At 35.5% G+C, this 26,978-nt stretch overlaps 1 protein-coding gene across 1 annotated transcript in view; it reads right to left on the bottom strand.

The window, feature by feature from the left end:
- Positions 1-14,795: 14,795 nt before the first annotated feature.
- Positions 14,796-26,978, bottom strand: part of LOC148944706 (uncharacterized) — a 50,045-nt gene continuing 37,862 nt past the window's right edge. Inside the window, exon 3 of the mRNA XM_089100077.1 lies at positions 14,796-16,673. Within this exon, the coding sequence (XP_088956203.1) occupies positions 16,282-16,673 (392 nt within the window). The 3' untranslated portion in view covers positions 14,796-16,281. The remainder of the gene's footprint in view (positions 16,674-26,978) is intronic.

Below are 26,978 nucleotides of genomic sequence, written 5' to 3'. Positions count from 1 at the left end.
CTACTACAAAAAACTACTGAAATATTCCAACTCTTGCATTTCAACGAAAGAAATTCAAAAATGAATTTTGAAAAATCAAGAAAATGTAACTGTGACATAGTAAACCACAACAAAACACTACTGAAATATTCCAACTCTTGCATTTCAATGAAAGAAATTCAAAATGAACTTTGAAAAATCAAAAGAATGTAACTGTGACAAGGTAAACTACAACAAAACACTACTGAAATGTTCCAACTCTTGCATTTCAATGAAAGAAATCCTAACTGAACTTTGAAAAATCAAGAGAATGTAACTGTGACAAGGTAAACCATGACAAAACACTACTGAAATAATCCAACTCTTGCATTTCAATGAAAGAAATTCAAAATGAACTTTTAAAAATCAAGAGAATGTAACTTTGACAATGTAAACCACGACAAAACACTACTGAAATATTCCAACTCTTGCATTTCAACGAAAGAAATTCAAAATGAACTTTGAAAAATCACGAAAATGTAACTGTGACATAGTAAACCAAAACAAAACACTACTGAAATAATCCGACATTTGCATTTCAATAAAAGAAATTCAAAATAAACTTTGAAAAATCAAGAGAATGTAACTTTGACAAGGTAAACCACTACAAAACACTACTGAAGTATTCCAACTCTTGCCTTTCAACGAAAGAAATTCAAAATGAACTTTGAAAAATCAAGAAAATGTAACTGTGACAAGGTAAACCACAACAAGACACTACTGAAATAATCCAACTCATGCATTTCGACGAAACAAATTCAAAATGAACTTTGAAAAAATCAAGAGAATGTAACTGTGACAAGGTAAACCACGACAAAACACTACTGAAATATTCCAACTCATACATTTCAACGAAAGAAACTCAAAATGAACTTTGAAAAATCAAAAGAATGTAACTGTGACAAGGTAAACCACGACAAAACACTACTGAAATATTCCAACTCTTGCATTTAAACGAAAGAAATTCAAAATGAACTTTGAAAAATTATGAGAATGTAACTGTGACAAGGTAAACCACGACAAGACACTACTGAAATATTCCAACTCTTGCATTTCAACGAAAGAAATACAAAATGAACTTTGAAAAATCAAGAGAATGTAACTGTGACAAGGTAAAGCACAATAAAACACTACTGAAATATTCCAACTCTTGCATTCCAGCGAAAGAAATTCAAAATGAACTTTGAAAAACAAGAAAATGTAATTATGACAAGGTAAACCACGACAAAACACTACTGAAATATTCAAACTCTTGCATTACAACGAAAGAAATTCAAAATGAACTTTGAAAAATCAAGAAAATGTAACTGTGACAAGGTAAACCACAACAAAACACTGCTGAAATATTGCAACTCTTGCATTTCACCGAAAGAAATTCAAAATGAACTTTGAAAAATCAAGAGAATATAAATATGACAAGGTAAACCACTACCAAACACTACTGAAATATTCTAACTCTTGCATTTCACATAAGGAAATTCAAAATGAACTTTTAAAAATCAAGAGAATGTAACTGTGACAAGGTAAACCACAACAAAACACTACTGAAATAATCCAACTCTTGCATTTCGACGAAAGAAATTCAAAATGAACTTCGAAAAAATTAAGAGACTGTAACTGTGACAAGGTAAACCACGACAAAACACTACTGAAATATTCCAACTCTTGCATTTCAATGAAAGAAAACCAAAATGAACTTTGAAAAATCAAGAGAATGTAACTGTGACAAGGTAAACCACGACAAAACACTACTGAAATATTTCAACTCTTGCATTTCAATAAATGAAATTCAAAATGAACTTTGAAAAATCAAGAGAATGTAAGTGTGACAATGTAAACTACCACAAAACACTACTGAAATATTCCAACTCTTGCATTTCAACTAAAGAAATTCAAAAATGAATTTTGAAAAATCAAGAAAATGTAACTGTGACATAGTAAACCAAAACAAAACACTACTGAAAAATTCCGACACTTTCATTTCAATAAAAGAAATTCAAAATGAACTTTGAAAAAATCAAGAGAGTGTAACTGTGACACGGAAAACCACGACAAGCCACTAATGAAATAATCCAACTATTGCCTTTCAGTGAAAGAAATCCAAAATAAACTTAGAAAAATCAAGATAATGTAACTGTGAAATCGTAAACCTCAACAAAACACTACTGAAATATTCCAACTCTTACATTTCAACTAGAGAAATTCAAAATGAACTTTGAAAAATCAAGAGAATATAACTTTGACAAGGTAAACCACGACCAAACACTACTGAAATATTCCAACTCTTGCATTTAAATGAAAAAAATTCAAAATGAACTTTGAAAAATCAAGAGAATGTAACTTTGACAAGGTAAACCACAACAAAACACTTCTGAAATATTCCAACTCTTGCATTTCAAGGAAAGAATTTCAAAATAAATTTTGAAAAATCAAGAGAATGTAACTGTGACAAGGTAAACCACGACAAAACACTACTGAAATATTCCAACTCTTGCATTTCAAAGAAAGAAATCTAAAATGAACTTTGAAAAATCAAGATAATTTAACTTTGAAAACGTAAACCAGAACTAAACACTACTGAAATATTTCGATTCATGCATCACAATTAAATAAATTCAAAATGATCTTTGAAAAATCAAGAAAATAAAACTTTGACTCGCTAAACCATGACAAAACACTATTGAAGTATACCAATTCTTGCATTTCAACTAAAGAAATTCAAAATGAACTTTGAAAAATCAAGAGAATGTAACTGTGACAAGGTAAACCACAACAAAACACTACTGAAATAATCCGACTCTTGCATTTCAACGAAAGAAATTCAAAATGAACTTTGAAAAATCAAGAGAATGTAACTGTGACAAGGTAAACCACGACAAAATACTACGGAAATATTCCAACTCTTGCATTTCAATGAAAGAAATTCAAAATGAACTATGAAAAATCAAGAGGATGTAACTGTGACAAGGTAAACAACAACAAAACACTACTGGAAAATATTCCAACTCTTGCATATCAATGAAATAAATTCAAAATGAACTTTTAAAAATCAAGAAAATGTAATTGTGATAAGGTAAACCTCGACAAACACAGCTGAAATATTCCGACTCTTGCATTTCAACAAAAGAAATTCAAAATGAACTTTGAAAAATCAAAAGAATGTAACTGTGACAAGGTTAACCACGACAAAAACACTACTGAAATATTCCAACTCTTGCATTTCAACGAAAGAAATCCAAAATGAACTTTGAAAAATCAAGAGAATGTAACTGTGACAAGGTAAACCACGACAAAATACTACTGAAATATTCCAACTCTTGCATTTCAATGAAAGAAATTCAAAATGAACTTTGAAAAATCAAAAGAATGTCAACTGTGACAAGGTAAACTACAACAAAACACTACTGAAATATTCCAACTCTTGCATTTCAATGAAAGAAATTCAAATGAATTTTGAAAAATCAAGAGAATGTAACTGTGAGCAGGTAAACCACGACAAAACACTACTGAAATATTCCAACTTTTGCATTTCAATGAAAGAAATTCAAAATGAACTTTGAAAGTCAAGAGAATGTAACTATGACAAGGTAAACCACGTCAAAACACTACTGAAATATTCCAACTCTTGCGTTTCAACGAAAGAAATTCAAAATGAACTTTGAAAAATCAAGAGAATGTAATTGTGACAAAGTAAACCATGACAAAACACTACTGAAATATTCCAACTTTTGCATTTCAACGAAAGAAATTCAAAATGAACTTTGAAAATCAAGAGAATGTAACTGTGACAAGGTAAATCACGTCAAAACACTACTGAAATACTCCAACTCTTGCATTTCAACGAAAGAAATTCAAAATGAACTTTGAAAATCAAGAGAATGTAACTGTGACAAGGTAAACCACAACAAAACACTACTGAAATGATCCAACTCTTGCATTTCAACGAAAGAAATTCAAAATTAACTTTAAAAATTTAAGAGAATTTAATTGTGACATTGTAAACTACAAAAAACCATTAGTGAATTAATCCAACTCTTGTATTTCAAAGAAAGAAATTCAAAATGAACTTTGAAAAAATCAACAGAGTGTAACTGTGACAAGGTAAACTAGAACAAAAAACTACTGAAATAATCCGACTCTTGCATTTCAACGAAAGAAATTCAAAATGAACTTTGAAAAATCAAGAGAATGTAACTGTGACAAGGTAAACCACGACAAAACACTACTGATATAATCCAACTCTTGCATTTCAACGAAAGAAATTCAAAATGAAATTTGAAAAATCAAAAGAATGTAACTGTGACAAGGTAAAGCACAACAAAACACTACTGAAGTATTCCAACTCTTGCATTTCAACGAAAGAAATCCAAAATTGAACTTTGAAAAATCAAGAGAATATAACTGTGACAAGGTAAACTACAACAAAACACTACTGAAATATTCCAACTCTTGCATTTCAACGAAAGAAATTCAAAATGAACTTTGAAAAATCAAGAGAATGTAACTGTGACGAGGTAAACCACAACAAAGCACTACTGAAATATTCCAATTCTTGCATTTCAACGAAAGAAATTCAAAATGAACTGTGAAAAATCAAGAGAATGCAACTGTGACAGGGTAAACCACAACAAAACACCACTGAAATATTCCAACTCTTGCATTTCAATGAAAGAAATTCAAAATTAACTTTGAAAAATCAAGAGAATGTAACTGTGATATGGTAAACGACAACAAAACACTAATGGTGGGGGGGGGAGCCAAAAGTTGTGGGGGATGGGGTGTGTCATGTGTCACGTGTCATGTGTTATGTGTCATGTGTCATGTGTCTTGCCTCATGTGTCATGTGTCATACGCCCCGGGGGGGGGGGGGGGGGTTGGAGGGGATAGAGGGAGGGTGGAGGAATAGGGTTGAGGGATAGGGGTAGGACTTGGGGCCCAAGTATCAGTAGCAATTGTATGTATAGTATGCATCCCTAACCTAACCTAACCTAAGATAAAAACATTCTTCCCCACCTTCCCCTTAGAAACAACAAATTAATTGCCCTTTTTTGAATCAATAATTCCCCTTAGAAACAACAAATTGATTCTCCTTTCGTGAATCAATAATTCCCCTTAGAAACAACAAATTAATTCCCCTGTCGTAGATGAATAATTCCCCTTAGAAACAACAAATTAATACCCCTTTCGTGACAAATCAATCAACCTTGACATCATCCGTCAGAAAATAATAAACTTCACCCGGAAACAATTCTCCTGGACGAGCACCAAAGACATTAATAAACTTCGCCCGGAAACAATTCTCCAGGACAAACTCCAAAGACATTAATAAACTTCGCTCCGGAAACAATTCTCCTGGACGAACACCAATTTCTCGGAAACGTGTTCTCCCTGGGGATTCCATGCCCATATATGGTGCCCCGTCGGACTGACAGCACAGGTGTTCTCCCTAGGGACTCTTTGCCCATATACGGATTCCCGTCGGCATTAAACTAAATTGTAGATGGCAGCAGTGGTGTCAATAGGGGCCTTTCTACTTCCCACGCCCATCATTTCCCCAAACACATCCAATCAATATTTTGAGATAGCCATTTCGTTCAACGTAATTGAAAGGTCCAGAAATTATGTCTTTAAGAATAACAAACCCCCCCCCACAACTCTCAGGGCAAGGGTGATAAGTTATGCCCTGGGGGCATATAAGGTAAATATAGAAAGGGTGATCGTAAAAGCTTTGCAATAGGCTCACTTGCTTGTAAACCAGATGTTCTTATGCCCTTTTTAAGATTCAGAGTGATCGGAGGGTGAATACCCCCACACCTCGTATTTTTCCGAAATGCATTTGATTGAAAATTTGAGATGGTCCTTTCTTGTCGTAGAAACTTCAAGAAGAGCTCATTTGATTGGAAATTGAAAGGGCTATTGCTCTTTTTAATAGTCGAAAGGGATTGAAGGGCAACTATCCCCCCTACCACTCCCACTATTTCCCCAAGCACACCAATCAAAGGTTTGAGACATCCATTTTGTTCAACATTGTTGAAAGGTCCGGAAATTATGTCTTTGAGGATGACAACGCCCCTAGAGCCCTCAGGGCAAGGGTTTTAAGTTATGCCCAGGGGGGCATATAAGGTATATATAGAAAGGGTGATCGTGAATACCTCGGATGTGGCTCATTGAATTGGTAATCAGAAGTTCTAGTGCCCCTTTTAAGATTCAGAGTGATCGGAGGGTGAATACCGACCCATACACACACAGCACGTAATTTCCCGAAATGCATTTGATAGAACTTTTGAAATGGTCATTTGTTGTCGTAGAAACTTCGAAAACAGCTCATTCAATTGGAAATTGAAAGGGCCAGTGTCCTTTTTCATAGTCAAAAGTGATTGGAGGGCAACTAAACCCCCTCCCATTCCCATCATTTCCCTAAACACATCCAATAAAAATTCTGATATAGCCATTTTGTTCAATGTAATTGAGAGGTCCAAAATTTATGTCCTTGAGGATGACGACCCCCACACAGCTCTCGGGGCAATAGTTGTGAGCTATGCCTCGGGGGCATATAAGGTGTATATAGAAAGAGTGATCGTATAAACTTCGGAGGGGGCTCAATGGATTCGTAGTCAGAAGTTCTAGCCCCCCTTTAAGATTCAGAGGGATCGGAGGATGGATACCTCCCCCCCCACACACACACACCTCGTATTTTCTCGAGATGTATCTGATAGAAATTTTGAGATGGTCATTTATTGTCGTAGAAACTTCGAAAACAGTTCTTTCGATTGGAAATTAAAAGGATCAGTGCCCTTTTTAATAGTAAAAAGTGATTGGAGGGCAACTAACCCCCCTCCCACACCCATCGTTTCGCCAAACGTATCCAATCAAAATTTTGAGATAGCCATTTTGTTCAACGTAATTGAAAGGACAAGAAATTATTTCTTTGAGGATGACGACCCCCCCCCCAGCAGCCCTGGGGGCAATGTAAGTTATGTTCTGGGGGCATATAAGGTAAATTTACAAGGTATATATCTTTGACAACCCCATACATTCTCAAGACCAGAACATAATTTGCACTTTAATGAAAAGAAATGGCTGTGGATCGTCAGTTTAGTATACATATATACTGACATATATTCCTTACAGTTTTAATAGTTCTTAATTTATTAAAGTTTAAAAAGTTAAAACATTTTAAAGTTATTGTTTTTATTTAAATCATATAATAAATAACCAAGTCAAATTCAAAATGAGCAAAACTTAACATGAGTAGGGCTGACAACCCCCATGCCTTCTCAAAACCAGAACATAATTTACATTATACTAAAAACAAAATACATTTAAAATGTTTTCATTTGTTTAAAATGTTTTCACTAGGTATATGAAGGGGAAAGTCCTCCCCCTTGCACTCCAATTACAGCACGAGTGTCTGGTGCCCTTTTTAAGAGTAACGAAAAATTGAAGAGCAAACAGCCCTTCTCTCAAGCCCATTCCTTCTCCAAACGTAGCCACTACAATTTTTGAAACAGCCATTTTGTTCAGCATAGTAGAACGATCCAGCAACTATGTTTTTAGGGATATTAGGCATGTCCATTATGCTTTAAAACTAAATGTTACTTTAAATAAATAAAAAAGCATTGTGTTTATGGTTGTCAACAAGACACCTCAGCAATATATCGATAACGGTTGGGGGCATTAAGTTGAAACTTTTGGGGCTACTACTATTAGGCTACTGCTTCTACTCTTACAATTTAAATAAATAAAAAGAGTGTAAGTGTGTTCAGGTTGCCAAAGAGCATAGATAGAAACTTTTGGGAATGATATCAAGTTTTATTTTTCAGGCAATTTTCAGAAGCTATAAAATTAAATTAAAAATACTGTTTGTGTCAGGATTAAAAATTGTCGAAAAGTTTCTCCACCATACAAATAGCAACCCATACTATGGATTTTTATGGTAGAAAACTGAAAACATAGATATATAATATTATTTTTTCCTTGAAAAAGACTATCTCAATAAAAAACGAACAGAAATTAATTTTAAAAACATTTTTCACAAGACAAGTTTTTCAAAGAAAAGTAAAGAGCTCCATTAAGCCAAGAATTAGCAAAATTAAAGCCAAATAATTTTCCAAGCGTAAAACTATAAATAAATAAATGAAATTCAAAACGAACAAAAATTAAAATAAATAGCCGTTTCAAACTCAAAACGAGCAAAACTTTACATGAATAGGGCTGAAACCCCCTATGCCTTCTCAAGACCAGAGCACAATTTGTGCTTTACTGAAAACAAAATATGTTTGAAATGTTTTCACCTTTCTTACTCTAATAAATGAAAAAATTATCAAAACATTAAGAAAGAAATGTCAGTATATGTCAATTAAACTGACAATCCCCTGTCATTTGTTTGTTGTTTTTTTTTCTTTAGTAAAGCGTAAATTGTGTTCTGGTCAGGAGAAGGCATAGGGGTTTTCAGCCCTACTCATGTTAATTTTTGCTCGTTTTGAGTTTGACTCGGCTATCTATTGTAATTTCTGTTCGTTTTGACTTTCAATTATTTATTGATAGTGATTTGTAATAGTTTTACGCTTGGGAGATTAGATACTACTACTAACTACTAACAACTCACTTCAGCACCAAACTACCTGAGGCCAACACAGCTACGCACGCTCCTCCTCCACCCCAATCTATTCAAAGCCTCCCTTTTTACATCCGCACCCGAAGTTCTCATTTCCTTTTAATCTTTCTTTATGACATCCTCCCATCCCAAACGGGGATGACCTGCTTTCCGTTTAGCCCTAGATGGTTGGCCGAAAAGGACAATCTTCGGCAATCTGACATCCTTCATCCGCACAACGTGCCCTAACCACCTCAACCTTTCTTTCATTATAGACCTAGAAAACGGTATTGAATCACATTTTTCGTATAGCCTATTGTTTGAAATACGGTCAGTCAGCCGGGTACCCAGAACAATCCTTAAGCAATTTCTCTGGAAAACATCTAGCAAATCTTCATCCGCTTTTCGGAGCGTCCATGCTTCAGAGGCATATTTGACCACTGTCATCACTGTAGCTTCTAAGATTCTAATCTTGTTTTTCAGACTTATCTTCCTATTCTTTCAGACTTTTTTTAACTGTGAAAAAACACCCTGAGCCTTGGCTATTCTATTTTTATCATCTTCACTGCTCCCACCATCTTTACTAATAATACTACCAAGGTAAGTGAAGCTGCCCACCTGATCAATCTTTTCATTACCCAATGTCACCATTTCATCTTCACTTATTCCTAGCCTTAGTGACTTAGTCCTCCTAACATTAATTTCCAAACCAATTCTCGCGCCCTGAACTCCCAAAACCTCTAAAATTTCATTCAATTTGCTCACACTTTCATCTCGGATGCTTAAATCATCAGCATAATCCAAGTCCAGGAGAAACTTTCCTCCCCATTTGATTCCGTGGTCTCCCATTGCCTTTCCTGTGCTCCTTAAAACTAAGTCCATCAAAATAACCAATGTAGATTGGGATAAAACAAAACCCTGCTGTATTCCTGATCTTAAACCAAACCAGAATCTAACATCATTTCCTACCTTAATCGCAGCAGTGTTATTCTCTTACATGGCACTAGTAACTTTAATGTATTTGTCTGGTATACCATACAAGGATAAAACCTTTACTAAAGCTCCTCTATCAACAGAATCGAACGCTTGCTCATAATCTATAGAACTGAGGACCAAAGTTGTTTTAAAACTTAGGAACTTCTCAATTATTAGCCTAAGAGTTAAAATTCGGTCAACACATCCTCTACCTATTCTAAAACCGAACTGATCTTCTCTTAAAACTTTGTCTACGGCATCTCTCAGTCTAAAAAGTATCATATTACTAAGCAATTTGCTACCTACAGAGACCAGACTAATGCCACGATAATTACCACACTCACTTTTATCACCCTTCTTATAAAGTGGCTTATTTAAGGTTTTCCTAAAATCGTTAGGTTCTTCCCCTTTTTCAAAAATCATATTCATAATCTTCAATAACTTATTTCTAATCTCAGAGCCACCATATTTAAGAAACTCATTTACCACCCTATCAGCACCTGGAGCCTTATTATTCTTTAATCCTTTTAGTACTGTTGCTATTTCTTCCTCACAAAACAAATCGTCCTTCACATCCAAGGCATCACAAACTTTTTCATTTTCCTCTATATTTTTATCTGCAACTCTATCTAGGTTAAGCAAATTCTCAAAATTTTCGGCCCATCTCGCTTTAGCTTTTTCCTTATCGCTAATTGCCACCCCTTTCCTATCTTTAACTGGGACAAGTCCGGATTGACTACTACCTCTCAATTTGTTAACGTGCCAGTACAATATTTTACTATTATGCCGTCTAGCTGCATCTTCTAAATCTTCGGCAATTTTATCCATGGCCTCCACTTCACACCTCCTTAGTTCATATTTCAATGCTTTCTCCACTTCCTTTACATTTCTTTTGTTTTCATACCATCTATCACTCAGATTATTCTTGTACAAGTCCTTTTTCCTTTCTATTAAACATAAAGCTTTTTCAGCAATATTATTAGCTGCAATTCTAGCTTTCTTCCCTAATGCACTTTCAGCTACTTCACAAATTATTTTTCTAAAATTATTCCAACCATCTTCCAGATTATCAAATTTTACACTCTAAAGTTAGTATTCAACTGTTCCTGGAAAGTTTCTCTCAAATTCTCATCCTGGAGTCTACTAACATCATAACTTCCAGGGAGGTAATTACCCTTCCGATATTTTAGCTTTAAATTAACCCTTGACACTACTAGATGGTGATCTTTACTTTTAACATCAATAACAGCGCTTCTATATACCCTAGTATCTAGTACTGATCCTGCCAGTCTTCGGTTTACTATAATATAATCAATAAGGTTTGCTGTCCTACCGTCACGTGAATACCATGTTAACTTATGAGCCATTTTGTGACCAAACACTGTTTTGGTTATAACTAGATTGTTATACCTACAAAATTGCAGAAGTCTGTATCCATTACTGTTTTCTTTTCCTACACCAAATTTACCTAAGCTGGGATACCATCTATCCTTATTTCTACCAACCTGGGCGTTAAAATCTCCCATCAATAACATCATATTTCTACCTGGGACCTTGTCTATTTGCTCCTGTAACTGTAAGTAAAATTCATCTGAGTCACTAGTATCTCCATCAGTCGGTTCTACAGGGGCGTATACTACTATAACTAATACCCTGAACTTTTTAGTCATGAAATGAGCAATTAGTATTCTATCATTAATACCTTGCCTAAACAAGACTTAGCAGTTTCCTTATTCATCATGAGCCCTACTCCCTGTCTATGTATCCCATCCGTCCTGCCTGAGTAAATAAATTCTGTAGCACCTAATTCCAGGCTTTCTACCCCCGGAATACGAGTTTCTGAAACTTCTAATAAATCCAGCTCAAATCGTCTGAATTCGTCAGTCAAAATGTCAATACGATAGTCATTTTTTAATGTCGTAACATCCCAAGTTCCAATTTTCATGTTATTTAAATCATTGAAATTTGTTTCGCCTCAGGAAAAGCACTGATCCCGGATACCAGTGCAGGACGGGGATCACATATCTTCTCAAGTCTACACCGAAGTGCTTAAGCCGGCTTAGAACAGGACAGCAAGAAGTCCCTGGGACCTCCATGAATGGGGGCTTTGTGCAATCCTGGGCCCATCTTGGTCACAAGATGGTTTTCAGCAGTTGGCGATGCTCTTCTATCAACAAGAGTCGAAATCCTGCACAGACGATCTCAGGCCTAAATAAACATTAAACATTTAAACGCTTAAGATTTAAACAATATAAACATAACATTAATATTTAAACATATAAACATAAGCATGTGAACTTTTAACATGTAAAGCATTTGCTTCATAAAAAAAGGAGAGTTCACTAAATAAGATTTATCAAACTACAGTGAATCACAACATCTATAAAAAAAAACAAAAAAAAAAAAAAAAAAAAAAAAAAAAACAATTAAATGAAAAAAAACTAATGGCAGCAAACAAAAGTAAAGAAAATTAATCACATGAAAACAAATATTTTTAACTAAATAAGCTTTATCAAACTATAGTGAATCACAACATCTATAAAAAAAAAAAAAAAAAAAAAAAAAAAAAAATTAAATGAAAAAAAACTAATGGCAGCAAACAAAACTAAAGAAAATTAATCACATGAAAACAAATATTTTTTTACTAGTCTTTTGAAGGTGCCAAACGAGTGGCATACTTGAGCCAAATCGGGAAAGGTGTTCCATGTCAAATGACACGCAACAAGAGGATTAAAATCGGATCTTATTGTCGGTTTATGGGGAATTTGGATATTTAGAAAACTACAGAGTTGATAATTTGACCGATCAGATACAAAAGAAGACGTAAATCTAAGGGACCAAGGAATATCACCATGGGGCTCAACAAAAGTGATAGACGCACAGGAAAGAATATAAAGTTTTTAATATCTAGTAACGGTTTAGTTGCCAAACGACTTACATCCTGGATACGATTTATAGCTTTATCTTAAGTATTCGAAAGCGGTTTGAGAAAAGAAGGAAGAGTAGACATCCATATGACTGAACAATAGGAAACATAAGAATGAATTAAGCTATGAAATAGGATTCTTAGAATTGGTCCTGGAAAGACATGTTTTAGTTTTCTTAGATTACTGAGGTTTCTGCAAACCTTCATTTTAATCAAATCAATATGGTGTCTAAAAGATAAATTTTCATCTAGGAGGATACCTAGGAAACGGACATGGCCATCCTTTGGTCTACTAAAAAAGCCTTTGGATATATGAATTTCAGATAATTGAGGACAAGCATGGGATATACCAGAAAAAACTAAAAAACTAGTTTTAGAAACATTTAAGGCAAGAGAGTTAGCATCAAACCAAATTGAAACTCTCTCAAAGAGGTCCACTAACTTTGTACGAACCTCATCCTCTGTTCTCCCAGAAGCAATAGGGGTGGTATCATCGGCAAAAGTAACAAGGGAATCCAAGGTATGCAAACTATAGTTATGGGTAAGGGAGACTGTTGGATGACATAGACGACAGCAATAAAGAGGATTTTTATTTCTAACTGCAAAAATTAGGTCATTTATATAAATTAAAAACAGTGCCGGCCCTAAAACTGACCCTTGAGGGACCCCCTGGTCAACACTTAATGGTGAGCGAAAAAGTGGATCAACAGAAATTATTCTACCAGACAAGAAAGACTTGAACCAATAAAACGAACTACCTCTTACGCCAAAATGAGAAAGTTTAAATAGAAGAACACTAGGGGCTAAAGAATCAAAGGCTTTACGAACATCCAGAAACAAAGCAGCAGGAATCAAAAGGGAATCTAGGGCAGAGTGAACATAATTCAGTAAAACTGCACAAGCATGCTCAGTCGAATGATTTGCTCAGAAAACCAAAGTAAAAATTGTGAAATAAAATCTTTAGAACCAAGAAAATTATTAAGGCGAGAAATCATCGCCTTCTCAAATATTTTGCTAAACACAGACAACAATGAAATTGACCGATAGTTGGCTGGACCATTTCGTGTCCCCCCTTATATAATATGATGACTCGAGCACGCTTGAGACTACTCGGGAAAATACCATGCTGAAAGGAGAGGTTAATAAGTTTTGTTAAGGGAGAAATAATGGAAGGAAGTATGAACTTAATTACTTTAGTAGGAATATTATCAGGGCCAGAGATGAAGAATTTTTCAATCCCATAACAATTTTAGCAATTTGTTTCTCCGTCGCTGGTTCCAAAAACATTGACTTCATACAAGGTGGCCCAAGATAAGACCTGAAGTTGGATCCTGAAGGATAAGAACCAACAGCCGAAGCGGTCCTTTTACCAATATTCGCAAAATATGAAGTAAATACATCTTGAACATTCAGTTCACCTTCGATGATTTTGCCATCGAGATCCAAAAAAAGAAGGAGCTGATGGAGACTGAAATTATTTGACTGTAATTTTGCTAATTCTTAGCTTAATTGAGTTCTTTGCTTTTCTTTGAAAAAATGTGTTTTGTGGAAAAGTTTTTTAAATTAATCAGAGAATGGTTCAACTCAAAACCAAAAGACAATTGGCGTTTCTTATCGAGCGTTTTTTTTTTTTTTTTTTTTTTTTTTTTTTTTTTTTTTACGGAGCGTTTCTTAGAGATGTATAGGATAGTATTAAGACGGACACTTTGGGCGGTAAAAATTACACTAAAAAAAAAAATGCTAAGTGGGTCTCGGTCCTAACGCCGGTTGAATTCCAGCCACATTATAGAAAATATATCCTCTCTACTGTGATTCCAGCAGTCGACATGCATTGACATTTAGAATGTGACTTCAGAAGGGGATACAAAGTGTAGAGACGAATTTTTGACGGATTTGCCATGATAAGAAACCAAAAGTTTATTTCCAAACACTTGACAGCCTCGTATGAATAGATTTATTTGTGACCTCTAAATTTATAATATGTATAGTTGTTAAGACTTTTTTAATGCTTCAGAGGGTTTCCTACTTTCCCTTACCTGGTGTGTATCTCAAAGCGCCACATTTGCTGCACAGCTAAGGTATGCGTGACACAGTTCTGCTATGATTGGCACACTTTTAACACATTTAGTACGCACTACCTGTTGTTCGGGATTTTTGAACGTCAATAACCCCTCCATTGCTTCATGCAGTAACCCTCGATTGCTTCTATATGTAAAAAATCAGGTCTTATAACTCTCTCAGGATCAAATAAATAAAAAGACAAAGAGAAAAATGGGTATAATATTTAAAGAAAGCACTGGAACAAAAAAAAAAAACATTCAAACCAACTTTAAGTAATAAAAAATCCAAGTATTTCGACTCCATTTCCGGGAGTTTTATCTTATACCTCTCACGGTAAGATGTGTATCTCTTTATCAGTGAAACCTTCCCTCGTCGGTGAACCGTTTCTTAGATAGGTAAGACAGATAATGGTAGAGTGCATCCACAATGAGTTTTTACTAATATCGAGCTTAGCTGGCGCTAATTTTAGCCAATCCAATTTTTCATATAATTTTTGGATTGGCTGACAAATTCTATGGAAAATTCTTATTGGCTCAAATTAACGCTAGTTAAAAACCTCGTTATTAGTAAAATCTCACTGTGTACCGGCCTTTACAGAAATTAATGAATCCACTTCTCCTTCACAGCTCATGGAGCCTTTGTGAAGCAGGAGCGAAATTTGCTATGGGGCGAGTGGGGCAACTGTTTCCTCTAGACCCTACTTCCCCCCCCCCCCCCAGCTGAAATTTAGTGTAATCAAAAATCTTGTCAAAATTAGGATAAGCCTACATAATTCAAGCATCCAGAGAAACCTGTCAGTTTTCTTTAGTGCATCTTCGCCTTTATTGTTCTGAATGACTCATTTTTCATTTTTCCATGTCATTTTTACTGGATATGTGAAAATTGGCTTCAACTTAGCCCCCTCCCCCCTTCCCAGGATTTTGACGAAATTACGCCGCTGTTGCAGGGGTCAGTACTTGGTGTTTGTTGAATGATTTTTATTGGAAAATATATCTTTTTTATCTTGGCAAATAGAAATATTACAAATAACTCTTCTGAAAGAAAAGTTAAAACTTTTAATTCATGATTTACCTACCATTTCGTTAGTTAGCATAAAGCAAAAACAAGACAAGCCTGATTTTGACCCATCAGGATGTATTTATTCCTCCAACAAATTGGTAAATTCATCCACGCGACATTGTTGACGATAATCATTCTGAAATCTAGAAAGTTTTCCGGAGCCTGCTAAACACATTTTGACTAACAATTTCTTTATATTTGTACATTTTTGACACAAAGAGACCAACAACTGCGAAAACACAAATTTATATTAAAAATAACGGTCAATACAGTACACAGACCAGGACAACCAGAAATTTGAAAACCGTCGAGAATGGAGTTTCTGCCAAACTATGATTCGAAAGATATTTTGCTAACCTGTCTCATAGCAAGATGATTCTTCAGTACTGAACAAATTATTGGTTAATATACCAGTGGCGCAGCCGTAGGGGGTTCTTAAGAGTTGAGCCTTGAAAACTTCGGTTAAATATTTACTTTAAACACACACAGTGGCTAAAAAGACCCTTTTCACTGTTGAAAACTCTGAAATGAGTCGAACTCCTTCCGAGTTGTATCCTTGCTACGCCCCCGTTTTAAATATTAAAAACTTTCACTGTTGTCACGAAGTTTTAAATATTCTGTATATTTTTGAAAAATGAAACCATATTCACTTTTTGGCTGTTGAGCAGAAGCCATAGTCATCATCCACATTTGCATTTGATGGTGGTTGTTTTCTTTTTTGGATAAACTGAAATAATTTATTCCTCTTCTTCTGCTTAGAGTTCTTCAGAGCCTTAGGCCGTTCAGGTAAAGGAGGGGGCTCGTCTGGTTCTGATTTGGAATTTGAAGTCATTAATTCATAAACAATTTCCTCATACAAATGATAATCACTAGTGTCAGCTGAGGAATTTGACGCTGTTTTGAAACATTTGACTTTTGATCGAATGCTTGGGGGTTGTGGCGGGTTTGAATTTGACGTGTCTGGCTCATGGTTGGTAACAAAAACCGGCTGACTAGATTTATTTGAGGTCTTGTCGGCAACCGAAGACGAAGGTATCTCTAGAAAAAAATATAATTAAAATTAGTTAAAGAAAATATCTATTCAAATCAGACGAACAAATAGAAAATGTTTTTTTTTCGAAATTATCATGACGTTAATTACATAATTATGGGCTGACTTTAGAAATAATCATCTTTTTGTCCTTCCATTATTTTAGGTTTTCAAACACGTAAAATGGAGAAAATTTTATATTGTTCATCCATAAAAAAAATTACTGGTCGTTTCGACCGTACCTCCAACTGTCATTCTAAGAAGGGGAGTATTGGAAACGTTTGAATAAAATTCCCGAAGCGCTTAAAACTCACTACGAAAGCATACTTTTTTGGTACTTGTTAATTAGCTAAAACCCATTCAAGAAGTCAAGTTTGGTTAATGCTAATGAAAAAAAAATAATAATGAAAATATAGTAGTCTAGAAACAAATTTGGGCTATATATTTGCGCATTAGGGAGGTGGGGGTAAAGCATAGCATATACGTAACCTAACCTAGGTACCTTTTTTCCCCTAAACCCCAAAAAACAGAAGTTTCAATATTGTAAACGCAATGACAAACCACGGTTTGCAATACAATTCTCTGTTGACAGAAACCCGTTTGACTAGTTTCTTAAGCATCTTCCGTATACAATATATCGCGAGGGTTCCAGCTAATTGAGAAGTACCTCCTTTTTAAAGCATGTTTTTATCAATAATTTTAATTGCTTAATGACCTCTTTTGCAATTGTCTTGAAATTACTTTTCCTTTTTACAGGTATCTTGGATATAGGCCCACTTTACTTATATATTTTTTAATTCGGTCGACTTTTGTATTTTATTCGGCCCGGTTCTATCTAAAAAAGAAATTTAATCGTTCAATGCGGATTTCCATCTTATATGTTGGCTTCGGTGATAGGTCATATTCGTGTACAATAATATAATTTTTTTCATTTGTACCGGTAACGGAGTAACAGAAAGAACCTCCACATTTTTTTAGAACATTCTTCCCCAAGTTATGTTTATGAAGGACTTTAGACCCATGCCACCTCTCAAATCTCGAGGTTTTTATGATTACCTGAAGAATTTTCTGTTTTCACTTGTTTGCATTTTCGGCCCAAATAAGCCTGAATATATGTTTGTATTTCCAAAAAAAGCCATCGGCCATAGGAAAAAAAACGGAACATATATATAGCAAAAACCAACAAAAAAACACAAATAAATAAAAAAGAAAAAATGTACTTATATATGAATCTTCACGAAAATATTTATAAAGAGATACATCTGTCACGATGTATCAGCCCTTCATCAACATATTTAGCCGAATGTCATTTTATTGTCATTTTAATGTCATTTTAATGTCATTTTAACTCGTGATATTAAAAAGGAATGAAAACTACTGAACAGACAAGTTTTTTTTTCAAGTGAAAATAAAGGCAAAGGTTAGAACTTATAACAAACAGTGGAATCAATCATAGGGCACTTTTGCCCCCCCCCCCTGGATTCCCCCTGCATTCCCTAGAATTTGAGAAATGCCATTTTGGGAGGGCATTTTCGTTGAAAATGCCTTTTTTGGTAGTTTCATTGAATAGAAATTTGAAAAAAACGCCCCTCTTTTGAAAAATACATTTTGACCCTACATTTTCATGAATTTGACACCACTGGAAACGAAGAGATATCACCTTATGTAATAATGGGCTGCAATCCTCAACCCTAAAGTTTTACTTCTAATTTACTTCCTTTACTTTCCTTTTACTTTTCTTTACTTCATCTTTACTTCTAATTATACTTCTATGCCTCCAGAATGAACACTCTAACAAAAGAACAATTTTTTCTTTAAGAAAGAGGACTCCGTTTAAGGGTTCTCAGAAATGTTCAATTCAATAGTTTTTTTTCTAGAATTGTGGAAATATTCTTATATTAAATCTTACATATTTGGAATTGGCTAAATTAGATTCTTTAATGTGCAAATTTGTATTCAGTTATTTAGTTTTTAAGCTCAATTAATTAGAGTCCAACTCTCAAATCAGCTAGTTTCAATTTAGATAATTTAAATATTCGACGAATAACAAGTAAGGAACAACTTGAGAGTGTATATATTTCACGAAGAACAATTGTGAATCTTTCAGCCCTTTTTTCATCCTAGAATATTAATAGCGTTTAAAAATGGACTATTTCGTAAATCTCGAAAACCAACTCTTCGAAAAAAAAACGTTTTTCTAAGGAGATAAAATGCAGTTTTATCTCCTTAGAATTATTCTTTAAATTTATCCTCCCTTCCTAGATCCCGGAGGACATTTATGTGAGTATCCATGGGAATCAATAAATATCCATGTCTTTATTTGTGAAACCAGAAGAATATTTACGCCAAAGGTAACTTTTCATCAAAAACCAGTATTTTTATTATGACATAATTTTGTGTTACATCATAAAAAATGAGTTACTTTCCAGTATAACTGCTAAATAATACAAAAAAATTAAATTATTCTACATAAGAATGCGTAATAGATCATGCAAAATATCACTTTGTGTCCACGAGTAATTGCTTTCTTCCATTGTCTTTTTGTAAAGATTAAGTTTCAGCTTTTGTGTCGACTCACTCACATTTGGTGAAATTCCCAAGTAATTTCTTCAATTGAGTTTTTTTTTGTATAGTTTAAAATTCTAATTTCCTTCTACTGCAATGGATCTAAACAAGACCGTACCAAGGGTTGGAGGGGGGACAACGGGGTTTCATCCCTCCCCCCAAAGTTTTGTCTGACTCATAAAAACGTAACAAAAATGTATATAAACAAATTTTGGATGCTTTTTAAAAAGTTTTTTCGTACCCCTCCAAAAACTAGCCCCCACCGTCCGATCTCGACTATTTTCAGATCATCGAATTTCCCAGAATTTGAGCACTGTAACTGAATCACAAGTCCATACAGCTTTAACTTGGGGAGAGGAGAGGGGATGGTGGTTTCAGCTTACAATTTCCTGAAAACTAATAGGACAACAACTATTGAAGTCATAAAACAATTCTTCCCATTATTTATCTTGATTTTATTTTTATATAGAAGTATTTCGGTTACAGTACTTGAGAATGTGATATGTTACACAATAAATATCTCTGTTTTATTGAAAAGTTTTACCTGTTCTTCAATATGTGTGTTTCATTTTAATTTAAAATTTTCAGAATAGAAAAATAAAAGTACATCCTGAGTTTTTCAATTATTATTGACGAACAGTTGTTTGTAAAGAAAGGATCTGATCGAGGTAAGGCCCTCGAGGTAAGATAACCCAATATTTATGCCAAAAACTAAAAATTCCAGTTGTGTATGGATTCGCTCATATTTGGTTAAATTCCCAAGTAGTTCCATCAATCGATGTTTCAGCATTTCTAAATTCTAATCTGTTTATACAGTAGATGGTTTTAGCTCTCAATTATGGGTACTTTCGCATTATATGGGCCTTTCTAAAAAGTCAAGTTTGATTAATGCTAATGAAATAAAATAGGATGAATATATAATAGTTTAGAAACAAATTTGGGCTATATATATATGCAAATTAGGTGGGGTGGGGGGTAAAGCATAGCATATATTAAATACGTAATCTAACCTAGCCTAGGTACCTCCCCCGCCTCCTAAAACCCAAAAAACCACAGTTTAATACCGTATACGCAATGAAAACCACGCTATCATTGCCTATTCTAAAGCAGCTAACACGTCAAAAACGGGTTTTATCATTGCCTACTCTACAGCGGTTAACCCTAGAGACCCATATAATGGGAAAGTACCCAATTATGGTCAGTTCATCAAAAATTTCATGAATTAAAACTGGTATATCCCGTAATACTCATTGTATAATAATCACATAATATAATATAGTTATTACGTCCTATACAGATTATTATTATTATTATTTTAAATAGTAATCACATAATAAAATGTTCAGGTAGTTTAGGGCTTACGTACGTCACTACTGACGCAACAACTACTGAGTGCTGCAATTTAGCAGCAAGTTTACAGCTGCAATTTAAAGAGGAAGAAGATACGTATAACATTCCAGGATAAAATCCTGGGTACGGTTTCATCTAACATTATTAAATAAAAAAAACAAGTTTTTTAAACTGAAAGTAAGGAGCGACATTAAAACTTAAAACGGACTGAATTTATTCCGTATATGAAAGGGGCTGTCCCCTCCTCAGTGCCTCGCTCTTTACACTAAAGTTTTTTATTGTTTAAAAAAATAGATTTATGAGAAAGAGTCACACTTTAGCGTAAAGAACGAGGCATTGAGGGGGGGACAGTCCCTTTCACAGACGGAATAATTTCTGTTCGTTTTAAGTTTTAATGTCGCTCCTTACTTTCAGTTTAAAATACTTGTTTTTTTAATTGAATTTCTGATTGTTTTTTAGTTAATGCAGCTTTTATTTTGGCTCACTGTCATTGAATAAGCAAACAAAATTTAAATCACATTTTTACTTTTCTTTTGCTTAATGGCTGTTTCTGAATTTGCTTCAGACGTAATTTATAAATTAACCTACATAAAGAAGTTCTATATTCGTATATTTTTCTTCTGGCAAAAAATACCAAATTGCATATTTTTGCAGATATGAGCTTGAAACCTATGTAATAGAGCTTTCTGATACGCTGAATCTGACGGTGTGATTTTCATTAAAATTCTTTCACTTGTAGGGGATGTTTCCCCCTTTTAAAAAAATCAGGTAAATTTTCTCAGGCTCGTAGCCGTTGATGAGTAATATTAAACTTAATAAAATGTATATATTTAGAATCAACATTATAAGTTCATTCTTTTGATACATTTATTGACATCAAAATTCGGTTTTTAAAAGTTTCGATTACTATTGAGCCGTATCGCTTGTTTTTTTTTATTGTTTTTTTTTATTACGTATATGTTATTACGTATATGAGGGGGTTCTCCCCTTAGTCAATACCAGGCTCTTTACGTTAAAAGTTAAAAAAAAATTAATTCACAAACCCCTGAATCACAAAGGCCGTTTAATTAGAATAGATAGCTCTTTTGAAAGCACTAAGAAAAACTGTAGCGTTAAGAGTTAGGTATTGACTTGGGGGAGAACCCCCTAATATACATTAGGATTTATGTTCGTTTTAAGTTCTAATGCTGCTTCCTACTTTCAGTTGAAAAAACATGTTTTTTTTTAAATTTAATTTCTTATCCTATTTTAAATAATGCTTGGAAACCCGGCACCCCCTTCGTAGAAATGTCCCTTACCCCAAAGAAACATCCTCCACGGAAAGATTCTCCCGAGTAACCCACTCCTCCAGCCACCCCCCCCCCCCACCAGAAAAAAATCCTTCCTGAAAATGTCTGTATACTTCCCAATAACCAATACAATATGTAAGCAATGGGCAAAGTTCATAACTTGCAGCCCTTCCCCTGGGAACTGTGGGGGATTAAGTCATCCTAAAAGACATAATTATTAGATTTTCGACTATGTTGAACAAAATGGCTATCTCAAAAATTTAATCGGGTGACTTTGGGAAAAAAATGAGCATGGGAGGGGGCCTAATTGCCCTCCATTTTCTTGGTCACTTGAAAAGGGCACTAGAACTTTTAATTTTCGTTCCAATGAGCCCTCCTACGATATTCTAGGACCACTGGGTCAATACGATTACCCCTGGGAAAAAGAAAAAAAAAAAAAAACAAATAAAAACGCATCCCTGACCTTTCTTCTGGCAAAAAATGGAAAATTCCACATTTTTGTAGATAGGATCTTGAAACCTCTAAAGTAGGGTTCTCTGATATGCTGAATGTGATGGTGTGATTTTTATTAGGGTTCAATAACTTTTAGGGGGTCTTTCCCCTTTTTTTCGAAAATCAGCCAAATTTTCTCAGGCGCGTAACTTTTGATGGGTATAATTAAACTTGATGAAACTTATATATTTGAAATCAGAATTAAAATTTGATTCTTTTGATGTATCTCTTGGTTCCAAAAATCCGTTTTTTAGAGTTTCGGTTACCATTGAGCCAGGTCGCTCCTTACTTACAGTTCGTTACCACGAACTGTTTGATTATTATGCTTTTCATATTATTTTAAAAAGCCATTTTCTAAGATCTCCTCAAAAGAGGATGGAGGTCAGCAGGGCAATATGGATTAACCTAGACATATAGCCAGGATTTTTTCTTGGGAGGGGGCAATAATAAGGACAAATTTTGTTTGATAATAGTAGAGGAGGGGGTACCAGTCGTGTCAGGGCTCCTTTTATGGGCATAGAATACTGACAGGGCTCCAAATAAGGGCATAGAGTCATTAGGGAGAACACGTGGGTAATGGGGTCAATGACCTCTTTTTACAAGGTCGATTTATTTGATGTTTTAAGTGCACGCTCTCAGCGAATGTCAAGGTCGATTTATTTGTTGTTGTTTTTGTAAGTGCACGCTCTCAGCGAATGTTATGATCCAGAAATAGTATTTGTTGTTGTTGTTGTTTTTGGCATGCACGAGGCGAATGTCATGGTGTCCAGAAATAGTATTTGTTGTTGTTGCTCTCACCAATGTTATGACTTTCCCGGAAACAGTTAGATCATGTGTTTCCTTCTCAGCCAATCAGCGAGTCGGATACATCCTCCTTCTCAGCCAATCAGAGGGCTTGTTAGATATGATTTCCCCGTTACATAACAATTCACCCCTGAGATTTCGTATATAAAGGACATGCAATGTGATTAAATTATCAGAAAGTATTGTGACACAATGGATAGAACACTTGAAATTATTGATGAACTTGAAGCCTTGGCAACTTCAATTTACCATGTAAGTTCTGTTTTCATTATTTTTATTTTCAAAATAAAATTGTTTTCCGTGGTCGCCCTCTACTATATTCGGGTAAACCCCCCCCCCCCCACATACCATACAAACATCATTATAATCAATGGTAAACATAAAATATATTCTTTTACCCTCAAAACCTAACCCCCCCCCACCATTGTCCTACAAACAAATTAAAGCAAAAAGAAAACATTATACGTGCTTCTATATTTAAAGCTAAAGTGACCGCAGACTTCTGTCAATTTTTAATGAAAATATCGCTCAAATGCCTAAAATTAGCTGTCACCCTTTTAAAGCACTTCCTGTAAAAGGTTTCTCAGATCAAAATCGGATGTTTTTCTCCTATCAAATTAAAACGGTTTCATGCAGACAATTAAGCTAGGCCTATGCAACCTATATAGAAGTAGAGAAACAAGTTATTTTCGAATTAGGGTCTAACAATATCCCCCTCCCGCCCCCCTTGTGTTACACCCCCAAATTGTCGCAAAAAGAAATACCATTTTGATAAATTCCTTCCCTCTATATTTCCAGCTAAATCCACCCCCCACCACTCTAATACAAACATCACTTTGCAATGAAAACGAAAATATATTCTTTTACCATCGAAAGCTAACCACCGCAAAAAGAAATACATTTACTCAAATTTATTCTTTCTCTGTGACACCCCTCGCTATTAAGCCGCTAACTTGACAATACATTTCCGCAAGCATATAATTACTTTGTCACCCTTTTTCCGGCTTACAAACGCGGTCAATGGAACTATTCTTCTGTCAAATTAAACAGTTTTAATCAAAAAGAGATTGCAATTTATTAAGCGCAGGCATATACAATCTCTTTTTGGAGAACCGCTGAAATCTCGTTATTTTCAAATTAAGATCAAACAATATATTTAGGACATTGGTGAAAGGGGGAGGGGGCCATGCCTCAATTCTATCACCATCATTTTAAAATGAAAACAAACTTTTTCGTCGTGTGAAAGGTAAGGGGGGTGAGTTTGAGAAAAAGATACATTGCTTTATTATGTGTAAATTGAAGAGCATTTTGACCATATCGTTCGGGGGCGGGCGGGGGTATTTTCCCATGTCTTTGCTCAGGGATATTTGCCGTGGGGGTTATTTTCCGTGGGCTGTTTTTTCTGGGTGTGTGATAAATACCAGCTATCGTAAAAGGATATGGAAAGATAAAAAATACCGTTAATACTTTAAATGCATCAAACAAGGCGTGCACAATGCAGATTAAAACCAGAAAAGAACAGAAACGCTTAAAAATAAGAAATTAGGCCGATTTATATAGGCAGGCTTTTGAAGGGCTCAGTGAGCCGTAATTCTCAGATTCAAAAAAGGATGCAATTAGTATATTTCACGAAATTTTTTTACGTTGTGCTTTCTTAGTGATAAATGCCTTTCTAGACAAAATTACATGGATGATGATACTAACTTTATTTCTGTAAAAAAGGGGAAAATTACTTCGAAAAAAATTTTTTATCTTATTTTTAAGGAAAATTCTTACGCCTGCGAGCCCCCCCCTTCCATGAAAGCCAGAGATGTCGAGGCCGCCCCATCAGTGCCAGCCCCAAGGCAGCCTGGGGTTAAGTTAGAGAGAGAGAGGGTGGCTAACTACAATGCCGAAGCTATGCAAGATCGTGAAATAGCCGGCCCAGTGGCGCAAGAACATAGCGACGCCACCGGTCCGTCCACCCTCCAACACGCACTACCCGGACCAGCTGGCGCCCAAGTGCATCCGGGATATAAAAATGTAAGCATTTTTTCCTACCATTCTCTTTATTCCAATTTTTCAGTCCTTTTCAATCCCAATATAACTTATATCAGTGAAATATTAACCACATATTACATATCTAAATGTAATTTTTTGCATGGAAACCACTCTTTTCTAATCTTTGCTATCGCTTCGATATTTCATAAGTGAATATTTTTAGGTAATTTCTATTAATAATCACTGCCTTTGAAACTCAAAATGCTATTTTTTCTAATCTTTGCTATTTTCTATGCATTCCCCCTATCTCTTCGTCGCTATCTCATAAGCGAATATTTTTCATGGGTAATTTCAATTAATGCTCACCATTTGAAACTCAAAATCCCCTATTTTTCACAATTGATTACCACAAAGTTTCAAGAGAAGGAACTGAGTGAGATTATTCACATTTATCTATTTGTCACATATGGATCCCCTAATTTGCGCAAGGATATTTTAAAATAACTTTCAATCTTACAAAGCCTTGCCAATATTTTAGTGATGTGGAAACGTTGTTGATGATATACTGAGTTAACGGTTCTCGAATTTAATTGTACTGTTTCCCAGAGAATGCGCTTTGGAAACAGAACAGACACGAGATTAAAAATAATCTAGACTCATTTGGAGTAATAGACAACCTGTACGGGGAGTAGGCAAAACGACTGATGCCGCCTAACATTCCGTTTTTGTGGGGCATTAGGCAACCGGCGGGGCGCCGCGGCGCCCGGAATGCGCCGAGGGGGCGGGGGTGGGCGGGGGGGGCAAGGCTCGGGACGCGCCGGGGGGGATGCGCCACGGGTCTGGGAAGTGCCACGGGCTCGAGAAGCATCGCGGGAATCGATGCGGACCCCGAGAAGCTCCACCGGGGTGCGCTGTGGCTCAGAACAGCTCCACGGGTCAGGGAAGTACCACCGGGATGCGCCATGACTCCAGGGCGCGGTGAGGAAAGTGCCACGGGACAGGGAAGCGCCATAGGGGAGCGCCACGGGCTCGAGAAGCATCGCGGAAAGCGATGCGGGCCCTGAGAAGCTCCACAGGGATGCGCTGCGGCTCCGAAAAGCGTCACGGGTCAGGGGAGCACCACAGGGGTGCATTGTGGGAAAGTGCCACGAAAAAAAAAAATAAAAAATTGAACACTTTGAAAATAAATCACCACATTTTTGCCTTCTATGTCATATCTTAGATTATCTTCAGTTGAATTAACCAAATGTTATTAAGCAATAATAATCCAAATTTTAACAGTAGGGATGATTTGAACACTTTGAAAATAAGCTATTTTTTTCATTTATAGTTTGCATTGGTCCCATATTCGCCGTCCAGTAAAGAAGGGGAAGAAGAGGAGGCACACGTGGAGTCCCCCAACAATTTAACATGGGACGATTTACATCCAATTGATGTACCTTTTAATATTGATGAGTTTTTTGCTGATTTTTTTAAAGTAGATAGTAGCACAGTTGAACTGGTAGACTTGAGCCCGAATACTTTACAAATTCCTCCGATACCCTAACCTCCAACCTCCGATACCCTAACGACTCCACTTCGAACAACTGAAGTGGAGCATTCGCCAGATATTATTGACCACCTGGGGGGCGGGGGAAATAACCCCGCGGGGGTGGGGGGTACGCCATTCCCAGACTTTCAGCTGTCCAACAGAATTTTAAATAATATAGTTGTTTTCACTGCAACGTTTGGGGATCCCTTTAATACACTACTGGGGGGAAAATTTGTTTTTGATCCTATAGAGATTGTACACAACTATGTAGACAAAATTCGTGCACTTCTGGAGAATCAAAT

This window comes from Artemia sp. Qi Xiang Cuo, chromosome 14 (genome assembly GCF_049724085.1).
Source record: "Artemia sp. Qi Xiang Cuo chromosome 14, ASM4972408v1, whole genome shotgun sequence".
Taxonomy (NCBI): domain Eukaryota; kingdom Metazoa; phylum Arthropoda; class Branchiopoda; order Anostraca; family Artemiidae; genus Artemia; species Artemia sp. Qi Xiang Cuo.
This window is presented reverse-complemented; position numbering and strand designations above follow the sequence as displayed.